Source organism: Tigriopus californicus, chromosome 10 (assembly GCF_007210705.1).
Source record: "Tigriopus californicus strain San Diego chromosome 10, Tcal_SD_v2.1, whole genome shotgun sequence".
NCBI classification, from domain to species: domain Eukaryota; kingdom Metazoa; phylum Arthropoda; class Copepoda; order Harpacticoida; family Harpacticidae; genus Tigriopus; species Tigriopus californicus.
In genome coordinates, this window is record NC_081449.1 from 14,052,462 (window position 1) to 14,067,094 (window position 14,633).

Consider the following 14,633-nt stretch of genomic DNA (forward strand, 5'->3'; position numbering starts at 1 on the left):
CAGTGACACATTTGGGATAGCCTGCCTTCCCAGCCAATCCCCCTTGGCCTAATGTGAGGTGGTCAATCTGGCAAGCCTGTCAAATTGGTCTCGTCAGCGAGCCCCTGCCTGAATGTCCAAACTCGCTGTGCTCTTCTCTTCTCTCTTCTGCTTCGCTCCGTTCGATCTGGCCCTTCTGTGGATCGATCGACTGTCATTCACGCAATTCCACTGAGGAATCCACTCAAGAAGGCGGCCACTGCAGAGTCAATCCAAGTTCTAGATTCCGCCCGTCCTGCTACGACCTTCCTCTCCGATCTGAAGCTATCCCCGCCTCCCTCTACGGCCGGCGTTGTCGATCCCATCCACGGGCTCGGTTAGTGGTGGCCCATCGGATTGTCCCGCCGGATCCCGGGACGGACGTCCGGCTTTTGGTTGGCCCTTGTGGCGAGCTCGTTGAGGTGGCCGGGTGGGTGGGTCTGGAGCCGACCTGATGGCTTACCAGGTGCGTGTCAAGACCCTCGAGGGTCGGGATCACACCTTCTCCGACCTGGACGAGACCATGACCATCCTGGCCTTCAAGGAGTCCATCCGGGACACGGTCGCGATCCCGGCCAACCGACAGCGATTGATTTACTGTGGGCGGGTGCTGCAGGACGCCGTCACCCTCAAGGATGCGGAGGTCAACGGCAAAGTCGTTCATTTGGTGCAACGCCCACCGCCCACCGATGCCAGTAAGCAATATCATGACATAGGGTGGATTGGAACAACCGGGGCTTGCCAGGCATTTTATTCGTCTCGTATATTGATAGACCTAGTTTAGTTTAGTGCTCTTCTAATGATACCCTAGAAAAGATCTCTAATCACCAAAAAGTGGTGTATCAAAATGTATATACATAATTTACCGACAAATACATCCAACGAGGCTGTTCATATCTCGCAATGAAGATATTAAAAATACAATGACACTAGGCCCGTTGTATTACCGTAGATATGAACGAGTCATAATAGTTTGAAGTATGCGGTTCAAGACAACCAAAACCAGCATATTACCAATCAACCTGTTATTCGTTATTGGACACATTATTTAGAAATTTTGGACTCCCAGCATTGGCAACCTTTGTCCTGCTAGAGAAATAACACATTGATCAGTGCCGCAAACGACGACCAGTTCCTTTATTAAAGCTTGGACTGCCATCATGAAACATGATGACGTTAGTTTGAGTCATTCACACGCCTAACTGCTAACTGATAGTCCAAAGTATCTGCAACAATCCATTGACGTCAAATATCTTGTTGTTTCGAATTGTTCCTGTAGATGGGTCCGATCCCCTGGCCAATGGTCCACCCCGGAATACAACGCCAGCCACAGGGACGCGTCATGCCATTCATTTGCACGGACCGCAATTGTCCCCGTTTGTGCGACCCCTCATGCCCATGGGGCACGGGGCCTCTATGGCCCAGGCCAGTCCCCGCGTCCGTCTCCACCTGGTCAAAGAAATGCTGAGGCGTGCCAAGTTAGTGGTGGACCGATTGAACAATCCCCAAGCCTCGGAATCCGATGCAGCCAGCCGTCGATCTTCACCCGCACGAGAGTCGGATGAGTCCCCCCGGAACATCCGAAGTGGCTTTCCAAGCATGAGCTTCGAGGATCTGGCCTCTGGAAGCGACCACGAAGATGGGGCCCAGGGCGGACCTTCCCTCAACGGGGCCTCGGCTTCCGTGCACATTACCGCAGCCTCACCCGAGGGTGAGAGCGTCCCCGTGGGCCATCTGCCTCCGGGGATGGCCGAAGCGATTGGCGGATTGGTGCATCGAGCTATGGCCTCGCACATGCAACCCCCACCCGGGGTTGAAGCGGTGCCTCACGGTCAAGCCGTGGCCATGTCTTTTCGCTTGGACGAGAGTGGCCAAATGGTACCGGCTGATGCCAACTCGGCTCAGTTGTTGTCGCGAATCAACGGCCAAGCCGCCGTTGGGCCTCGAGGCAATGCGACACCCGGAAATAGTAATGACAATGTGGATCGGCGACGACCTCGCTCCACCAACCCAGCCACGACCCCTGATGCTATGGATACCGCTACCCAGTCTGATGCTGACACGGGATCGGCAGCGGGCGCTTCCGGGGCCAATGGGACGACCAATGATGCCCCTGGGCCCAATCAAGGCCCACCTGGATCGCTTGAGCCCGCGTCTTTGTCAGACATGGCGGATGCCATGAGCGAGTATCAAGCCGTTCACCAACAACTACAAACACACTGGGACCGATTGAATGAGCTCCTACGTGACAACAACGGCACCCTCGACGAAGAGAGTCACCATCAGTTCTATCAGGTCACACACGCGATGCATTACTTGAGCCACGCCCTCCACGCTTTGTCGGATATGAACCTGCACAACTCGCGACTCACTCAGCGCATTGTCCGAGCCCGACCCATTGTGATACAAACGTCAACCACGGCCACGGTGCCCACGGTCGTCCAAGTGAGCGAATCGCCCGCCCGTCGAAGCAATGGAACCGCTCCCGCCTCGACGTCCACCACGCGGTCAAGTACAAGCACCAGCACCACCGCCACAGCGACGACATCCTCATCTGCCGCCAGTGCAAGTACTGCTTCGGCCACGCCCCGGATCCCCGGCAACTTTGCCTTCAGGCCCGACAATCCCATGCCTTTCATGTCTCAAGGCGACCCCTCGGCCATGGTGAGTGCGGCAATCAATGCAGCGGTGAATGAAAGCGCAAGTCAACTCGGCGCCGGAATTGCGCTCGGGGTTACGCCCATTGTCGTAGGCATTGAGATGGGCCCGGAGATTGTTGTGAGCTCCTCTGCCGGACCTGCCATATCGGGAGAGGCCAATCTGGGTCTGGGTGGACCTCAACCTCGTGGAGCTGGTTTTCCGACGCAGAACATCATCCAAGGATTGTTACAAGGGGCCATGAGCAGCGGAGCCAATGCCGCATCAACGCCCTCGGGCACAACGGCGGGCTCGAGCACAAGTGCCACCAACGGTCCGAACGCTAATAATGCCCAAGACAGCCAGGCCCGAGGAAACACTACTACCAATCCCACCACGTCGACACGCACCCGCTCCAGTCCGCACTATCACTACACGCCCCGTATTCAGGGGGGAATTCGCTATGGTTCCATCGCTTTCGATCCGTTCCTGCCCTGCAACTCCCATCACATTCAGAGCTCGAGTTCGCGACGACGAATCCGTCACCCCGCTGGATTGACCCCACAGAGGCCCCGATCGGCCAGTGTGCCGCCCCGACGTCCCGAAAACAACCAGCGAACTCGCTCATCCAGCCATCAACGAGCCACGACGAATTCCTCGCCTCAAATGAACAGGCGTGGCACGGGCATGACCCTCTCCCCGGAGCGCCTCCAGCAAATGGCCGTGGGAGCTGTGGCGGCGCAGAACTACTTGACACACCAAAGGGAGCACCAGCGTCATATGTTTCGTCATTACACACAGCACGGTGCGGCCGTTGCATCGGCTCCGGCCACACCTCCCCGGCCCTCGGCCCCTCCCGCAGAGCCCTCCCTGCAACGCCTCCAACAAGATATGTTGAACTCTTTGGCCTCTGGCGAAGGGACGGTAGACGAAACCAATGCGTTGATGCTCATCCAAGGCGTGTACGGTCAAGTGATGGGTGGGATGTTTGGCCAGGAGACGAGCACGATCGGCGAGTATCTGAACAATCTGCCCGACTACAACTACGTGGAGGGGGAATCTCTGATTTCCGATCTCTCCATGACGATTGCTCGAGAGATCACGTTCAGTGACCTGATCCAGTTTGTGATGGGCACCCCGAATGCCTCACTCAATCGAGTTCAAGGACCCTTGAGACAGTTCCTCACCCGGGTCCTCTCCCAACGTCTACCTGGCCGTCAAAGCCAATCAAATGGCGACACTCCGACCAATTTGAGCCCATCCGAAGTGCGTGAAGCCACGCTTCGATTTTGTGACGAGATTTTTCCCGAGTTTGAAGAGATGACCCAAGATGTGAATGTGCGAGAGGACGTGAACTTCCCGGAAACTCTCCACGAGTTCTTCTCCCAAAGCATGGTGCCCATGATCAACTTCATCTTGACGTCCAGTGGCGAAGAGTTCTCCCAAAATGTCACAGAGCGAATAACTCACTTGGGCGAAGAGCTCTTCACCTTGTGCCGTCAATGCTTCACCGATGATCTGGCCAGTGTGGAACGATTGATCGACGCCCGAATCGGATCCCTGAGTCGGAACGTGGGACCCATTCTTCAGCAATGGAGCATGTCCACCTCCATGGGACACATTCGGAACTTCTTGGCCAGAGTGAACTTGCCCGACTCAGAGGTTGTTCACTACGTTGTGTCCCCTAGCCAAGTGGAGACGAGAGTGGCCGCCAGGAACGAGCGGCGCCAGCAGGAACACTCCCAAGCGCCCGCCAACGACCTGGATTCAGATGGCAATGATGAAGACCAGTTCGTCACGCCGCGGTCATCAGGGTGAGGCTAATAACCCTTCGAGGTTGGCAATGCATTCGATCATAACTAAACATCATTCGTTCATTTCAGGTCTCCAGTGTCGATGGATGTGGATGAGCCTGTAGCGGGAAGTTCCACCTCCTCGTCGCCCAAAAAGGATGAGGATGTGGAGATCCAATTCGCCGTTCCTGAACCGATCGATGAGAGCCAATTGCGGTTCCCGTCCTCGCTCCTTTCCACACCAGGAATGGGTCCCGACATGCTGATCGGATCCGAGCCTTGGCATCGCGCTGTTCCCCAGGATTGGGTGCCCGTGATTGCCCGTGATGGGCAACAGACGCGGAACCTGCCCCAACAGCAACAGCCTTTCTCGGATGCGTATCTTTCCACCCAACCCGCCAAGCGCAGGAAACTGGCATCGCACGAGAAAATGGAAGGCTCCGTATCGACCGTGGTGGGATCAACAGTGCGGAATGCCATTCAGAATGCGGGCGTTCAGCCCACGTCCTCGATTGAAACTGTGATCAGAGAGGTGTCCAATCATCACGACGTGACGCAAGCGGTCACGGAAGAGACCCAAAGAGCCTTGAGAAGATCATTGAGAAGCAATCCGGACTTTTCCAAAGAACGCTTTCCCAATGCTGAGCGACTGTTGAAGAAATGAAATGCTAGTAGTGGCCCTCTTACGGGATTGGAATTTTGACTTGCCCCCGTCATCTGTGAGGGCTTCAATTATTATCTGAATTTTGTACGTCTTGGCAATGTACATAATACTGTTCTATTTTCATTCGGTTTCCATCGGTCGATCGGTAGGTCGGTCAATGAAGCAAGCACACCGATTCAACGAAACTATCCAACCGTCAGTTCGTGGTCGAGCTGCCGAGGAAAAATGTGCACGTTTTATAATGTACTCTGCTTTTACGGTGTTCCAAAGTCTGAAACATGAGTGGTAAAAGAATAAAGAATCGTGACCGATACCCATTACAAATGCAAGTCATCGTCTTTGTATTGAGATTACCAAAGTCCTTATGTTAGGCTTCTTGTTTCCAATATTGAGTTCTTGATTGTTAATCCTATCATTTGGTTACACGTCAGTGATGTAACAGCAACATTTAACAACAACTCTTTGGCTAGCTTAAAACTTACAAACACTAAGCGACAGGGCATTAGTCGTTCCTCAATAAAAGGAACGAATTACAGTTACAGTTACATTAGTCAAAAATAGTAATTCGTTACACAACCATTACTCGAAAAAAAATGTAATGGCGTTACTCGTTACAATTACTTTTACAAAAATTTTAGATGACCAATATTTTATGGCTTACCCCATCCAGATCTTTCTTTTAAAAAGAAGGTGTTTTTTTTGACTCGTGCAGTCCTAATGCGTAACATTTGAAGATTTCTTGTCAACATATTTCAATAATGAGCCTTGGCATTTAATCTTGGCATAATTGTTCAAAATGTATTGCATCATAATACTTTGAGGAGTCAAGATTTGGACCCTGGATGGGATAATAATGGTTAAAGATTTGAAACAATGTCGCAAAATTCAAGATGGAAAACAGTATTAGCCATTGTGAAGTCAGTAAAGGTTCTCTGTAAGAAGTCCATCTCTTAAGTGATGTGAAGTGAGGAGGCTTTGGAAATTTGAAGCATCATATTCAAGCCAAGGAAACATTTTCCGTGCTTGAGTCCAACGGAATTAGATTGAGAAGATGTAAACACTAAAGTAGCAAATACAACAAGATTCAAAACCAGTAACACCTTCAGAGCGGTTCAGAGCAAATACAATTTTCAACCCTGACTTTTTATGATCAAAATATGTTAAATGGAATTAGTAAAAATGGCAATTTCTGTTGAGCTTTCAGGTTCTTCAGCTGTCACGGGATAAACGAAAAATTAAAGACCAATTTGGAAGCTGAAAAAGGAACGAGTAACACGTAATTTTTGTAGGTTTTGGGTCGTTACAATTACACAATTTTAAAATGTAATGCAATTACAGTTCCTTTTTCGAGAAAACGAACGAATTACTGTAATTTCGTTACTTGTAATTTCGTTACTAATGCCCTGCTAACCGATTGCGAACGCGTTTGATTTAGTGCAGTAAGGACGTAATCATTCTTGTTCAGATAACTATTCGGGTGGCGCAGGACATCAAATTGTGTTTGAAGTTGAAGCTTCTTCATTTTTGCCTCAGTTCACTCATTGTGGAATATTGAGCTTGAAATCGGCTAGGCAATTGGATAGCCTGCCTGCATTAGCCACCCTGGGAATTGATTTTAGACAGGCAACAACGTTGTGATATCGACTCAAGCTTGCCAATTGAGCGTTTTATCGATCCAGCCTCCTTCATTTTGTCGCGTATTGTCGCGGTTTCGTTTTGTTCAAACCTAGTTCTTTATTGATAAATGACTTGCCATTAGCTCAATGAGATGAAGTTCAAGTTGAACGTGAGCAATTTCTTCCTTTGGGGAATTTATAATGGGTCCTAGGATTTCTGGTCTTAGTTGTCGATCCAAAATAGGCGAGACTAGCTAAAGCCGGAGTTTGTGGATGTCCACAGACTCTCCACTTCATGCGATTTGGAGCCAGGCTTGCGCTTTTTCTCTATGTGTCCGAAAATTATGGCTGGGGCTTTCAACATTTTTCAAATATAAATATTTAATCCATTAAACCTTTCAGATATATAGGAGCTTGCGACACCTGAAATTCAATTTTCACAGCAGAAGGGAATGCCCTGTTGATGTGCCAGTAACCTCAAAAGCATTTCCTCCGTTTAGCATTTTAGCCGCTACTCTTGGCAGACATCTGGCAACACTGCTCAGCAATTCAAGAGGAAGCCCAACAAAACAGACGTACACACGCCCTGGCTGGCCTGGCGAACAAGCCAAAGTAAGTGTCGATGTCGGATGTGGTTCAGAAATCCCTGTTTGGTGATCGCTTAGCCTTCACCTTTATCCTCACTAGCCGAGCATCGGACGGACAGACAGACAGACCTAGCAGAGAAAGGGGACGTGTGCGTGGCCCACGTCATCCTCCCGATCCATCCATCCTCACTCTGGCTCACAGCTCAGCCTGCTAACCCTGCTGACCGTGCTGACTCTTTCTTGATCATCATCCTCGTTCAACATGCCGGTGGTGGATTTTTCGGAATTCCCTTCGCTCACTCAGCTCAGAGCGTTGAAGGTGGTGGATTTGAAGGCCAAGCTCGTTTCCTTGGATCTGGGAACGCAAGGTACGACCCAAATCCGGGCAGCAGCATCCCGCGGGTTGAGGCAGGCCTGACTGAGGTTTTTCTCTCTTTCGTGCTTACAGGTTTGAAGGCGGATCTGGTCAATCGTTTGAATGAATACTACGTGACCAAGCGACACGAGGCCGAAGCCGCAGCCGCAGCGGCCGAAGCCGCAGCCGTTCCCGAAGAGCCAGCCTCCATGCCTCATGCGGATGAACAGCCCGCTCAAGAGGATGCGGCCGTCGCACCCGAAGAGCCAGTCCAACCATGTCTGGATTCGCCTCCAGCACCGCCCAACGTGGAAGAACCCGCACCCACGGAAGAGCCGCCGCCGCCGCCGCACGTGCCCGTGGTTGAAGCTTCGCCCGTTAATGTTGAACACACTCAGGCACTCAGCATGCCCTCGGCCACGATGCCAGATGAGCCGCGCATGGTAGAAACCACGCCCACGCCACAAGTGGAAAGTGCCGCTCATGATCAGCCCACCATGGCCCAACCTTATACCGATCCGGAGCCGGTGAAATCGGCGATGGCAGCGGATACAGAGCGCCCAGTCCCTGTCGAAGAACCCGCCGAGCACATTCCCACCATGACGGCCGAGGATGTCCACGTGCAGGATGTGCCACCTCAAAATGTCCAAGTGGCAGAGCCCAGCCAGGTGTCTCGGTTGTTACCCAACCAGGCAGAGCCCGAGGCAGAGCCCGAGGCAGAGCCCGAGGCAGAGCCCGAGGCAGAGCCCGAGGCAGAGCCCGAGGCAGAGCCCGAGGCAGAGCCCGAGGCAAAGCCGGACGAATCCGTAGCTCCCGGTCAAGAAGTCCCGGTTGAAACGCCCATGGATATCTCCCTGTCGGTGGAAAAGACGGAACCGGCACCGTCTCCTCCAACTGAACCTGCCTCCAACGAGACTTCCGTTGTGAAGTCCATTCCCGCCCCCAGACCGTCTCATTTGGCCAAGATAGTGATCCCATCGTCGGGTGTGATCAAAGAGGCCACCCCTATCGTGCGAAAGCCGCAAATGGCCCCCCACAATCCATATTGCACGCCTGACGATTTAGAAGATGAAGCCACTCCGGCCGGCCCGAAAACCGGTCCTGTCCCTCTCATGTCTTTGAGTATTGATCGACCCGGGGACAAGAAGAAACCCGAAGACAGTGTCAGTGCTATGGCCAATGTGCCCATTCCCAAGGCTTTAGAAGAGGCCTTAGCTTATAAGCAGGAAAGAGCCTTTCAATTGGGAGTGAATCCAGCCGACATAGAAAGACTCGAGAGCGAAGGTATTGCCGATCAAGCCAAACCCGTGGAGGAAGTATCTCGCTCGTTTAGACCGCAAACCGTCAGGGATCCGAATCCCGTGTCTCTGGTCGAAGATGTGGATTTTGATGAGCGGAAAGACAAAGGGAAACGCCAAAAGAAGAAGAAGAAACGGAAGAAGAACCGCCCCGAAGAATGGGCCAGACAAGCTGCAGAGGCTGAGCGGAAGAAGAAAGCTGAAGAAGAGCTCAAGCACGAACCCGAGGTGGAAGTCGAGTACATCCAAGAGAAGCCTGATCTTGACCCCGCCGACCCTATGTACAGAACTTTCAGCAAGATCTTTGATGCATTCAAGATCCAGGAAGATGACAAACCCGAAGATGATTTGGACAAGAAGAAAGAAGAGGCCCCGGAGGAACTGACAAAAGTGCCCAAGCTCTTGGAAGAAGATGACATGATTGAACAGAAAGATCCCGACGACGATGACAAGCCTAAATTGTCCAAGCGCAAACTGAAGAAGCTCAACCGATTGTCCGTGGCCGAACTGAAACAACTTGTCCCCCGGCCGGATGTGGTGGAGATGCACGATGTGACGGCGAGAGACCCGAGACTACTGGTGCACCTCAAGTCCACTCGGAATACGGTCCCAGTGCCCAGGCATTGGTGTTTCAAGCGCAAGTATTTGCAGGGCAAGCGAGGCATCGAAAAGCCGCCTTTCGACTTGCCGGATTTCATCAAGAAAACCGGAATCATGGAGATGCGAGCAGCTCTGCAAGAGAAAGAAGATTCCAAGACCATGAAAACCAAGATGCGCGAGAAAGTGAGGCCCAAGTTGGGCAAGATCGATATCGACTACCAGAAGCTGCACGACGCCTTCTTCAAATGGCAATCCAAACCCAGAATGACCATGCACGGAGATCTTTACTACGAAGGCAAGGAATTCGAGATCAGATTGAAGGAGAAGAAACCGGGCGATCTCACTGACGAACTGAGAACCGCTTTAGGAATGCCGGTGGGCCCAAACGCTCACAAGGTCCCACCCCCGTGGCTTATTGCCATGCAAAGGTATGGTCCACCTCCATCCTACCCCAACCTCAAGATACCTGGGCTCAACGCTGCCATTCCGGAGAGTTGCTCTTTCGGCTATCACGCGGGGGGTTGGGGTAAGCCTCCGGTGGACGAGTCCGGTAAACCTCTCTATGGAGATGTGTTCGGCACGGCGGATGCGGCCTATAATCAAGCCCTACCCGTGGAAGAAATTGACACGTCACTCTGGGGTGAGCTAGAATCCGAGTCTGAAGAGGAGGAGGAAGAGAGCGAGGAAGAGGAGGAGGAAGAAGAAGCCGAAGAGCCCGCAGAAAGCGGCCTCCAAACCCCTGTTGTCGATGCTGGTCAAGCTACTCCGTCTGGCCTGTCTTCGGTCGGCGCAGGTTTAGGAATGGAGACCCCCGAATTGGTCGATCTACGAAAGAAGAGGATTGAAGCAGAAATGGAAGGGGGAGAAACGCCCAATTTGTACACCGTCATCCCTGAGAAACGAAATGACCGGATTGGCACCAGTATGATGGGCTCCACCCACACCTACGATATCACCAAGGCCAATCAGCCCAGTGCTGGATCGGGTCGGGCCCCTGGGTTCATGGACAGCGGGGGCGTCGAATTGGCCCTCAACCCCGAGGAAGTCGAGCTCATGGACACGGACGCCATGCAAGCTCGGGCCGAAGCCGCTCTCCGAGAGAAACAAGCCGCTTTAGCTCAAGAAGATCTCTCTGACATGGTAGCCGAACATGCTGCCAAGCAAACCCACAAACGGAAACGACAGGGGGCCAAGGAAGACGGAAAGACTGGCGGGAAGAAGTACAAGGAGTTCAAGTTCTGATGAAATCGTGATCAGCACGAGCACTTGAATTGAAAATAAAATTATTCCAGCTTAAGTCTCAGTAGGCATATGTGAGAAAGTATTCAAGGTTGTGTTAATAAGAACATGTTTTTCTTCATCTTTCTTGTCAAATTGGCTTACTCAGGGGAAAAGTATTTACTAGGCTAGCTAGAATTTCTGAAATCTTGGTTAAAGTGCGGATTATTTTGCGATTTGGGTTTCGACGATAAAAAAGGATGTAGGTAGGCTGAATAAATTGATTGAAAATGCTTTGATATATGCCCATTTGAGTCCAAAGCTTTGTAATGATCCCGCAACGAAGATCAGATTCAAATTTGGGGCTGCATTCGTTTCCGAGTGTCGCTTCCACAAACAAAGGAAAGGAATTTTCTTGACCAATCTTTTCAGTCTCCACGTAGAACTCGAGAACTGGAGTGCGACCACAAAGCGTTTGTTACCACAAGAGGGCGAAAAAAGGAGGGTGCAGGAAATAACAAGGACACTTGCATGACACATTTATTTGTTGATACGTAGGTTGCGAATTTTCTTTTTTTCTTTTTTGCGGACTTTCTTACCGCTACTGGGATTGGAATCCCAGCAGTTCAAGACGAGAAATTTATTCATTTTACTTAACTACCGAATTAAAGTTGGCTGATCTGGCTAGCCCTTGAATGCAAGGTTGATTGGGAAATTTGTCAAAAACTTATCCAGGTCTGACTTAAATCCTGCCACTGGATGAACGCCTACATACGCCCTACGAATATTTGAGGGCAGCAAATTGAACAATGAAGGAGTCCGAGAAAGAAGAGAGTTGGACTTCATTGTTTTAACTAGCCTGGATTCTCGAGGGCTTGAAGGTGCTCTCAAAACGCACGTTAAGCCTTACGGTCACTACAATTGACCCTAAATCCTGGGTTGGGACAAAGCTCATGAATGCTTTTGAAAACGTACAATATCAGATACCTTTCGTACCTTCTCTGAGTACTTACTGTACAATCCCAACCTTTCTAACCTCTCCCAATACGAGAGCTCTCTCATATCCTCAATATCCCTAGTAAAACATCTTTGGACTTGCTCGAGCTTTTGCAAACCTGCTGAACTAATTGGAGCCCAAATGGGCGAGGCATATTCAAGATGCGGCTGAACATCGACTTGTACAGAGTTAGCATCGTAATGCTATCTCTGGACTTCAACGTTATCCAACCACATGTTTGAAAAGCTTTGCCAACTTTCAACTGGATATGCTCATCTTTCATTTATCATTTTCATACTTCAACTTTTCATTATGTTGGAGGACTACACCTAAATCCTACATGGATGAGACCTGCTGAATGCCCTTACCTTCATCATCTAATTGTGGAGTGTCTAATGGCGTCGACCCAAAAGTCATTGAGCGGAATTCCATTCCATTCAGTGCCGTGTTACTCGCAACAACTCAAGAGTAGATTTGGTCTAGGACCTTTGCCAGACAGCCGGAATCCTGACCATTCCTACCAACTACCAATTTTGTATCATCAGCATAAGAAGAGATACTGACATTACTACTACCAAGCTTCTGAAGGGAAGCAATGAAGATAATGAAAAGGAGAAGACCCAAAATGGAGCCCTGAGGGACCACGACTTGACATCATGTATGTCACTAAGGATTCCCTCAACCTTAACTAATTGATTCCTACCACAAATGAAACTTCTTAGCCAATTGAGAACCTTGCCTTGGATCCCAATCTCATGGAGTCTGTTAACTAAAAGGCCATGATCTACCTTGTCAAAGGCCTTGGCAAAGTCGAGATAAACTACATCGACTGATTCATGGCTCTCCAGTCCCTCAATGACCTACTCTTAATGCTCAATCAGTTGGGTAACCGTGCTAAAATGTGCTCGGAACCCATGCTGGCTAGGAGGAAGGACTTCATGAATATCAAGAAATTCAACAAGTTTGAACTTCATGATCTTCTCAAACACCTTCGCAATATTCGAAGTGAGAGAAATCGGCCTGTAATTACTGGGGAGCGACTTATCTCCCCCTTTAAAAATTGGAACAACATGAGCTAACTTTAGTGAAGATGGAAACTTGCCCTGATCCAAGATGCAGCGCATCAAGTACGAGAAAACAGGAGCGAGAACCAGTGAGCATCTCATCAGAAACTGAGATGTCACACCATCAGGACCAGGAGAACTTGAAAGCCTCAAGTCTCTGATGGCCTCTAAAACATCTTGATCTGTGACTACAAGATTATCTAAACGTTCAACTTGACTAACCGTGTCAATCTCAACAGACTACTCATTTTCAGAGCAATGAGCTGTTGCTTCCGAACTCAGTGGGGTTGAAAACACACTGGAGAACTGATCTCCAAGCATGTTAGCCATAGTCTCTACATTGCTAATGGCTTCCCCATCAAACTCAAAAGGCCCAACAGAGTGTTTCATTTTTCTCTTAGAGTTCGCATAAGAGAAAAAACGCTTTCGGATTCGACCTCACCTCTTGAACAACTCTACTTTCCTTGTTCAACTGATCTGTCTCAATGGAGGCCTTAATTCTACCTTGGATTAAATCCAACTTTCTTTGAAGGCTAGCCACAACTACTGGATTCAAAGTGCTCTGGAGCCTTTTTGCTAGTTTGCAACTCTTTTTGAACAAAGTCTTCCTATACTTCGGAATTTTAGAATGTGCGGAAGAATTGAGAGGAAAAAATATTAGATAAAACCGCAAAAATGTATAAATAACATGTATTTTTGCCATTTCTCTAAAATGCTGAAGCCAAAGACATAAGCGTCTTTGGGTACAACTTTAAGTGATTGTAAGAAGACTGCCACTAGATTGGGGGAAAGCATTGAATTATTCATAAGCCTAGGACTAGAATTATAGTTTATCAGTCTTTGCTCCGTCTTGAGCAAACTTAACTTGTAAATGCTTGGCCGTATTTTCAATGAACTTACCATCCAAGCAATTAATATTAAGAATTAGAAGGTAATAAATCGACGAATTATAGCCTTTCATTTTAATTCTAATGGGGATTACATTCCCCACAGCGGTAAAAAAGCCTGTTAAAAAACAAACCAAAATAATAACATTAAAAAAATAGTCATCAATTCAAACAGCGGCTTTTTAAAGTCTGTTCGAGAGCTGTGACACATTTCTGTGCAATAATGAATGTATTTCCTTAAAAATTGAGATTGACGAAATTTGATAACTCTAAATGTTTTTTTTTATTTACATGCCCAACTCTAAGTGTTATTTTAAAGTAACATAATGAATAAGGTATTCTTTTTGATGGAAACAAAAATGCTGCCGTGAGTTTGCTCAAACTTTTATGTTTATATTCAACTTTTGCCTACAGCTTGGCGAGGCTTATGCCATGATGACGGATATTGCAAATCTGCTTCCAAAATATATCCTTTATCATCATAAATCCATGAGCTTTGTCCCAACCCAGGGTTTAGGGTCAATTCTAGAGACCGTAGAGGCTTAATGTGCGTTTTGAGAGCACCTTCAAGTCTTCGAGAATCCAGGCTAGTTCGAACAATGAAGTCCACATCTCTTCTTTCTCGGGCTCCTTCATTGTTTAATTTGCTTCCCTCTGATATTCGTAGGGAATACGTAGGCCTTGTTGATCCGGTAGCATCTTTCAAGTCAGACTTGGACAAATTTTTAGATAGCATTCCAGATCAACCCTACATTCAAGGATTAGCTCGGTCTGCCAACTCAAATTCGTTGGTAGACCAAATATCATATAAAAATTGAAAGGTAATAAATAGACGAATTATAACCTTTCATTTTAATAGTACTGGGGATTACATTCCCTGTGGCGGTTAGAAAAGCCCG

The 14,633-nt window shown here is 49.0% G+C and overlaps 2 protein-coding genes across 3 annotated transcripts; both read left to right on the forward strand.

Annotated features, from left to right (window-relative positions):
* Positions 1-250: 250 nt before the first annotated feature.
* LOC131887900 (large proline-rich protein bag6-B-like) lies at positions 251-5,436 on the forward strand (the record flags this gene model as incomplete). Its single annotated transcript, XM_059236628.1, is given in 3 exon segments — positions 251-713; positions 1,298-4,469; positions 4,539-5,436. Coding segments are annotated over 3 exon segments (3,987 nt in total). The 3' UTR covers positions 5,113-5,436.
* Positions 5,437-7,372: 1,936 nt separating this feature from the next.
* Positions 7,373-10,928, forward strand: LOC131887901 (splicing factor 3B subunit 2-like). 2 transcript variants are annotated; one of them, XM_059236630.1, is made up of 3 exons: positions 7,373-7,683; positions 7,764-8,362; positions 8,399-10,928. In XM_059236630.1, exons 1-3 carry the CDS (start codon positions 7,578-7,580, stop codon positions 10,808-10,810), a joined length of 3,117 nt encoding a protein of 1,038 aa, XP_059092613.1. In that variant the 5' UTR covers positions 7,373-7,577; the 3' UTR covers positions 10,811-10,928. The 2 variants fall into 2 exon arrangements, with proteins under 2 accessions (XP_059092613.1, XP_059092612.1); XM_059236629.1 differs by having other exon boundaries at positions 7,764-10,928.
* Positions 10,929-14,633: the final 3,705 nt, after the last annotated feature.

Coding starts and splice junctions, on each gene's coding strand:
- LOC131887901 (XM_059236629.1), top strand. CDS start 7,578: ATGCCGGTGGTGGATTTTTCGGAATTCCCTTCGCTCACTCAGCTCAGA. Junction 7,684..7,763: donor CTTGGATCTGGGAACGCAAG/GTACGACCCAAA, acceptor TCGTGCTTACAG/GTTTGAAGGCGGATCTGGTC.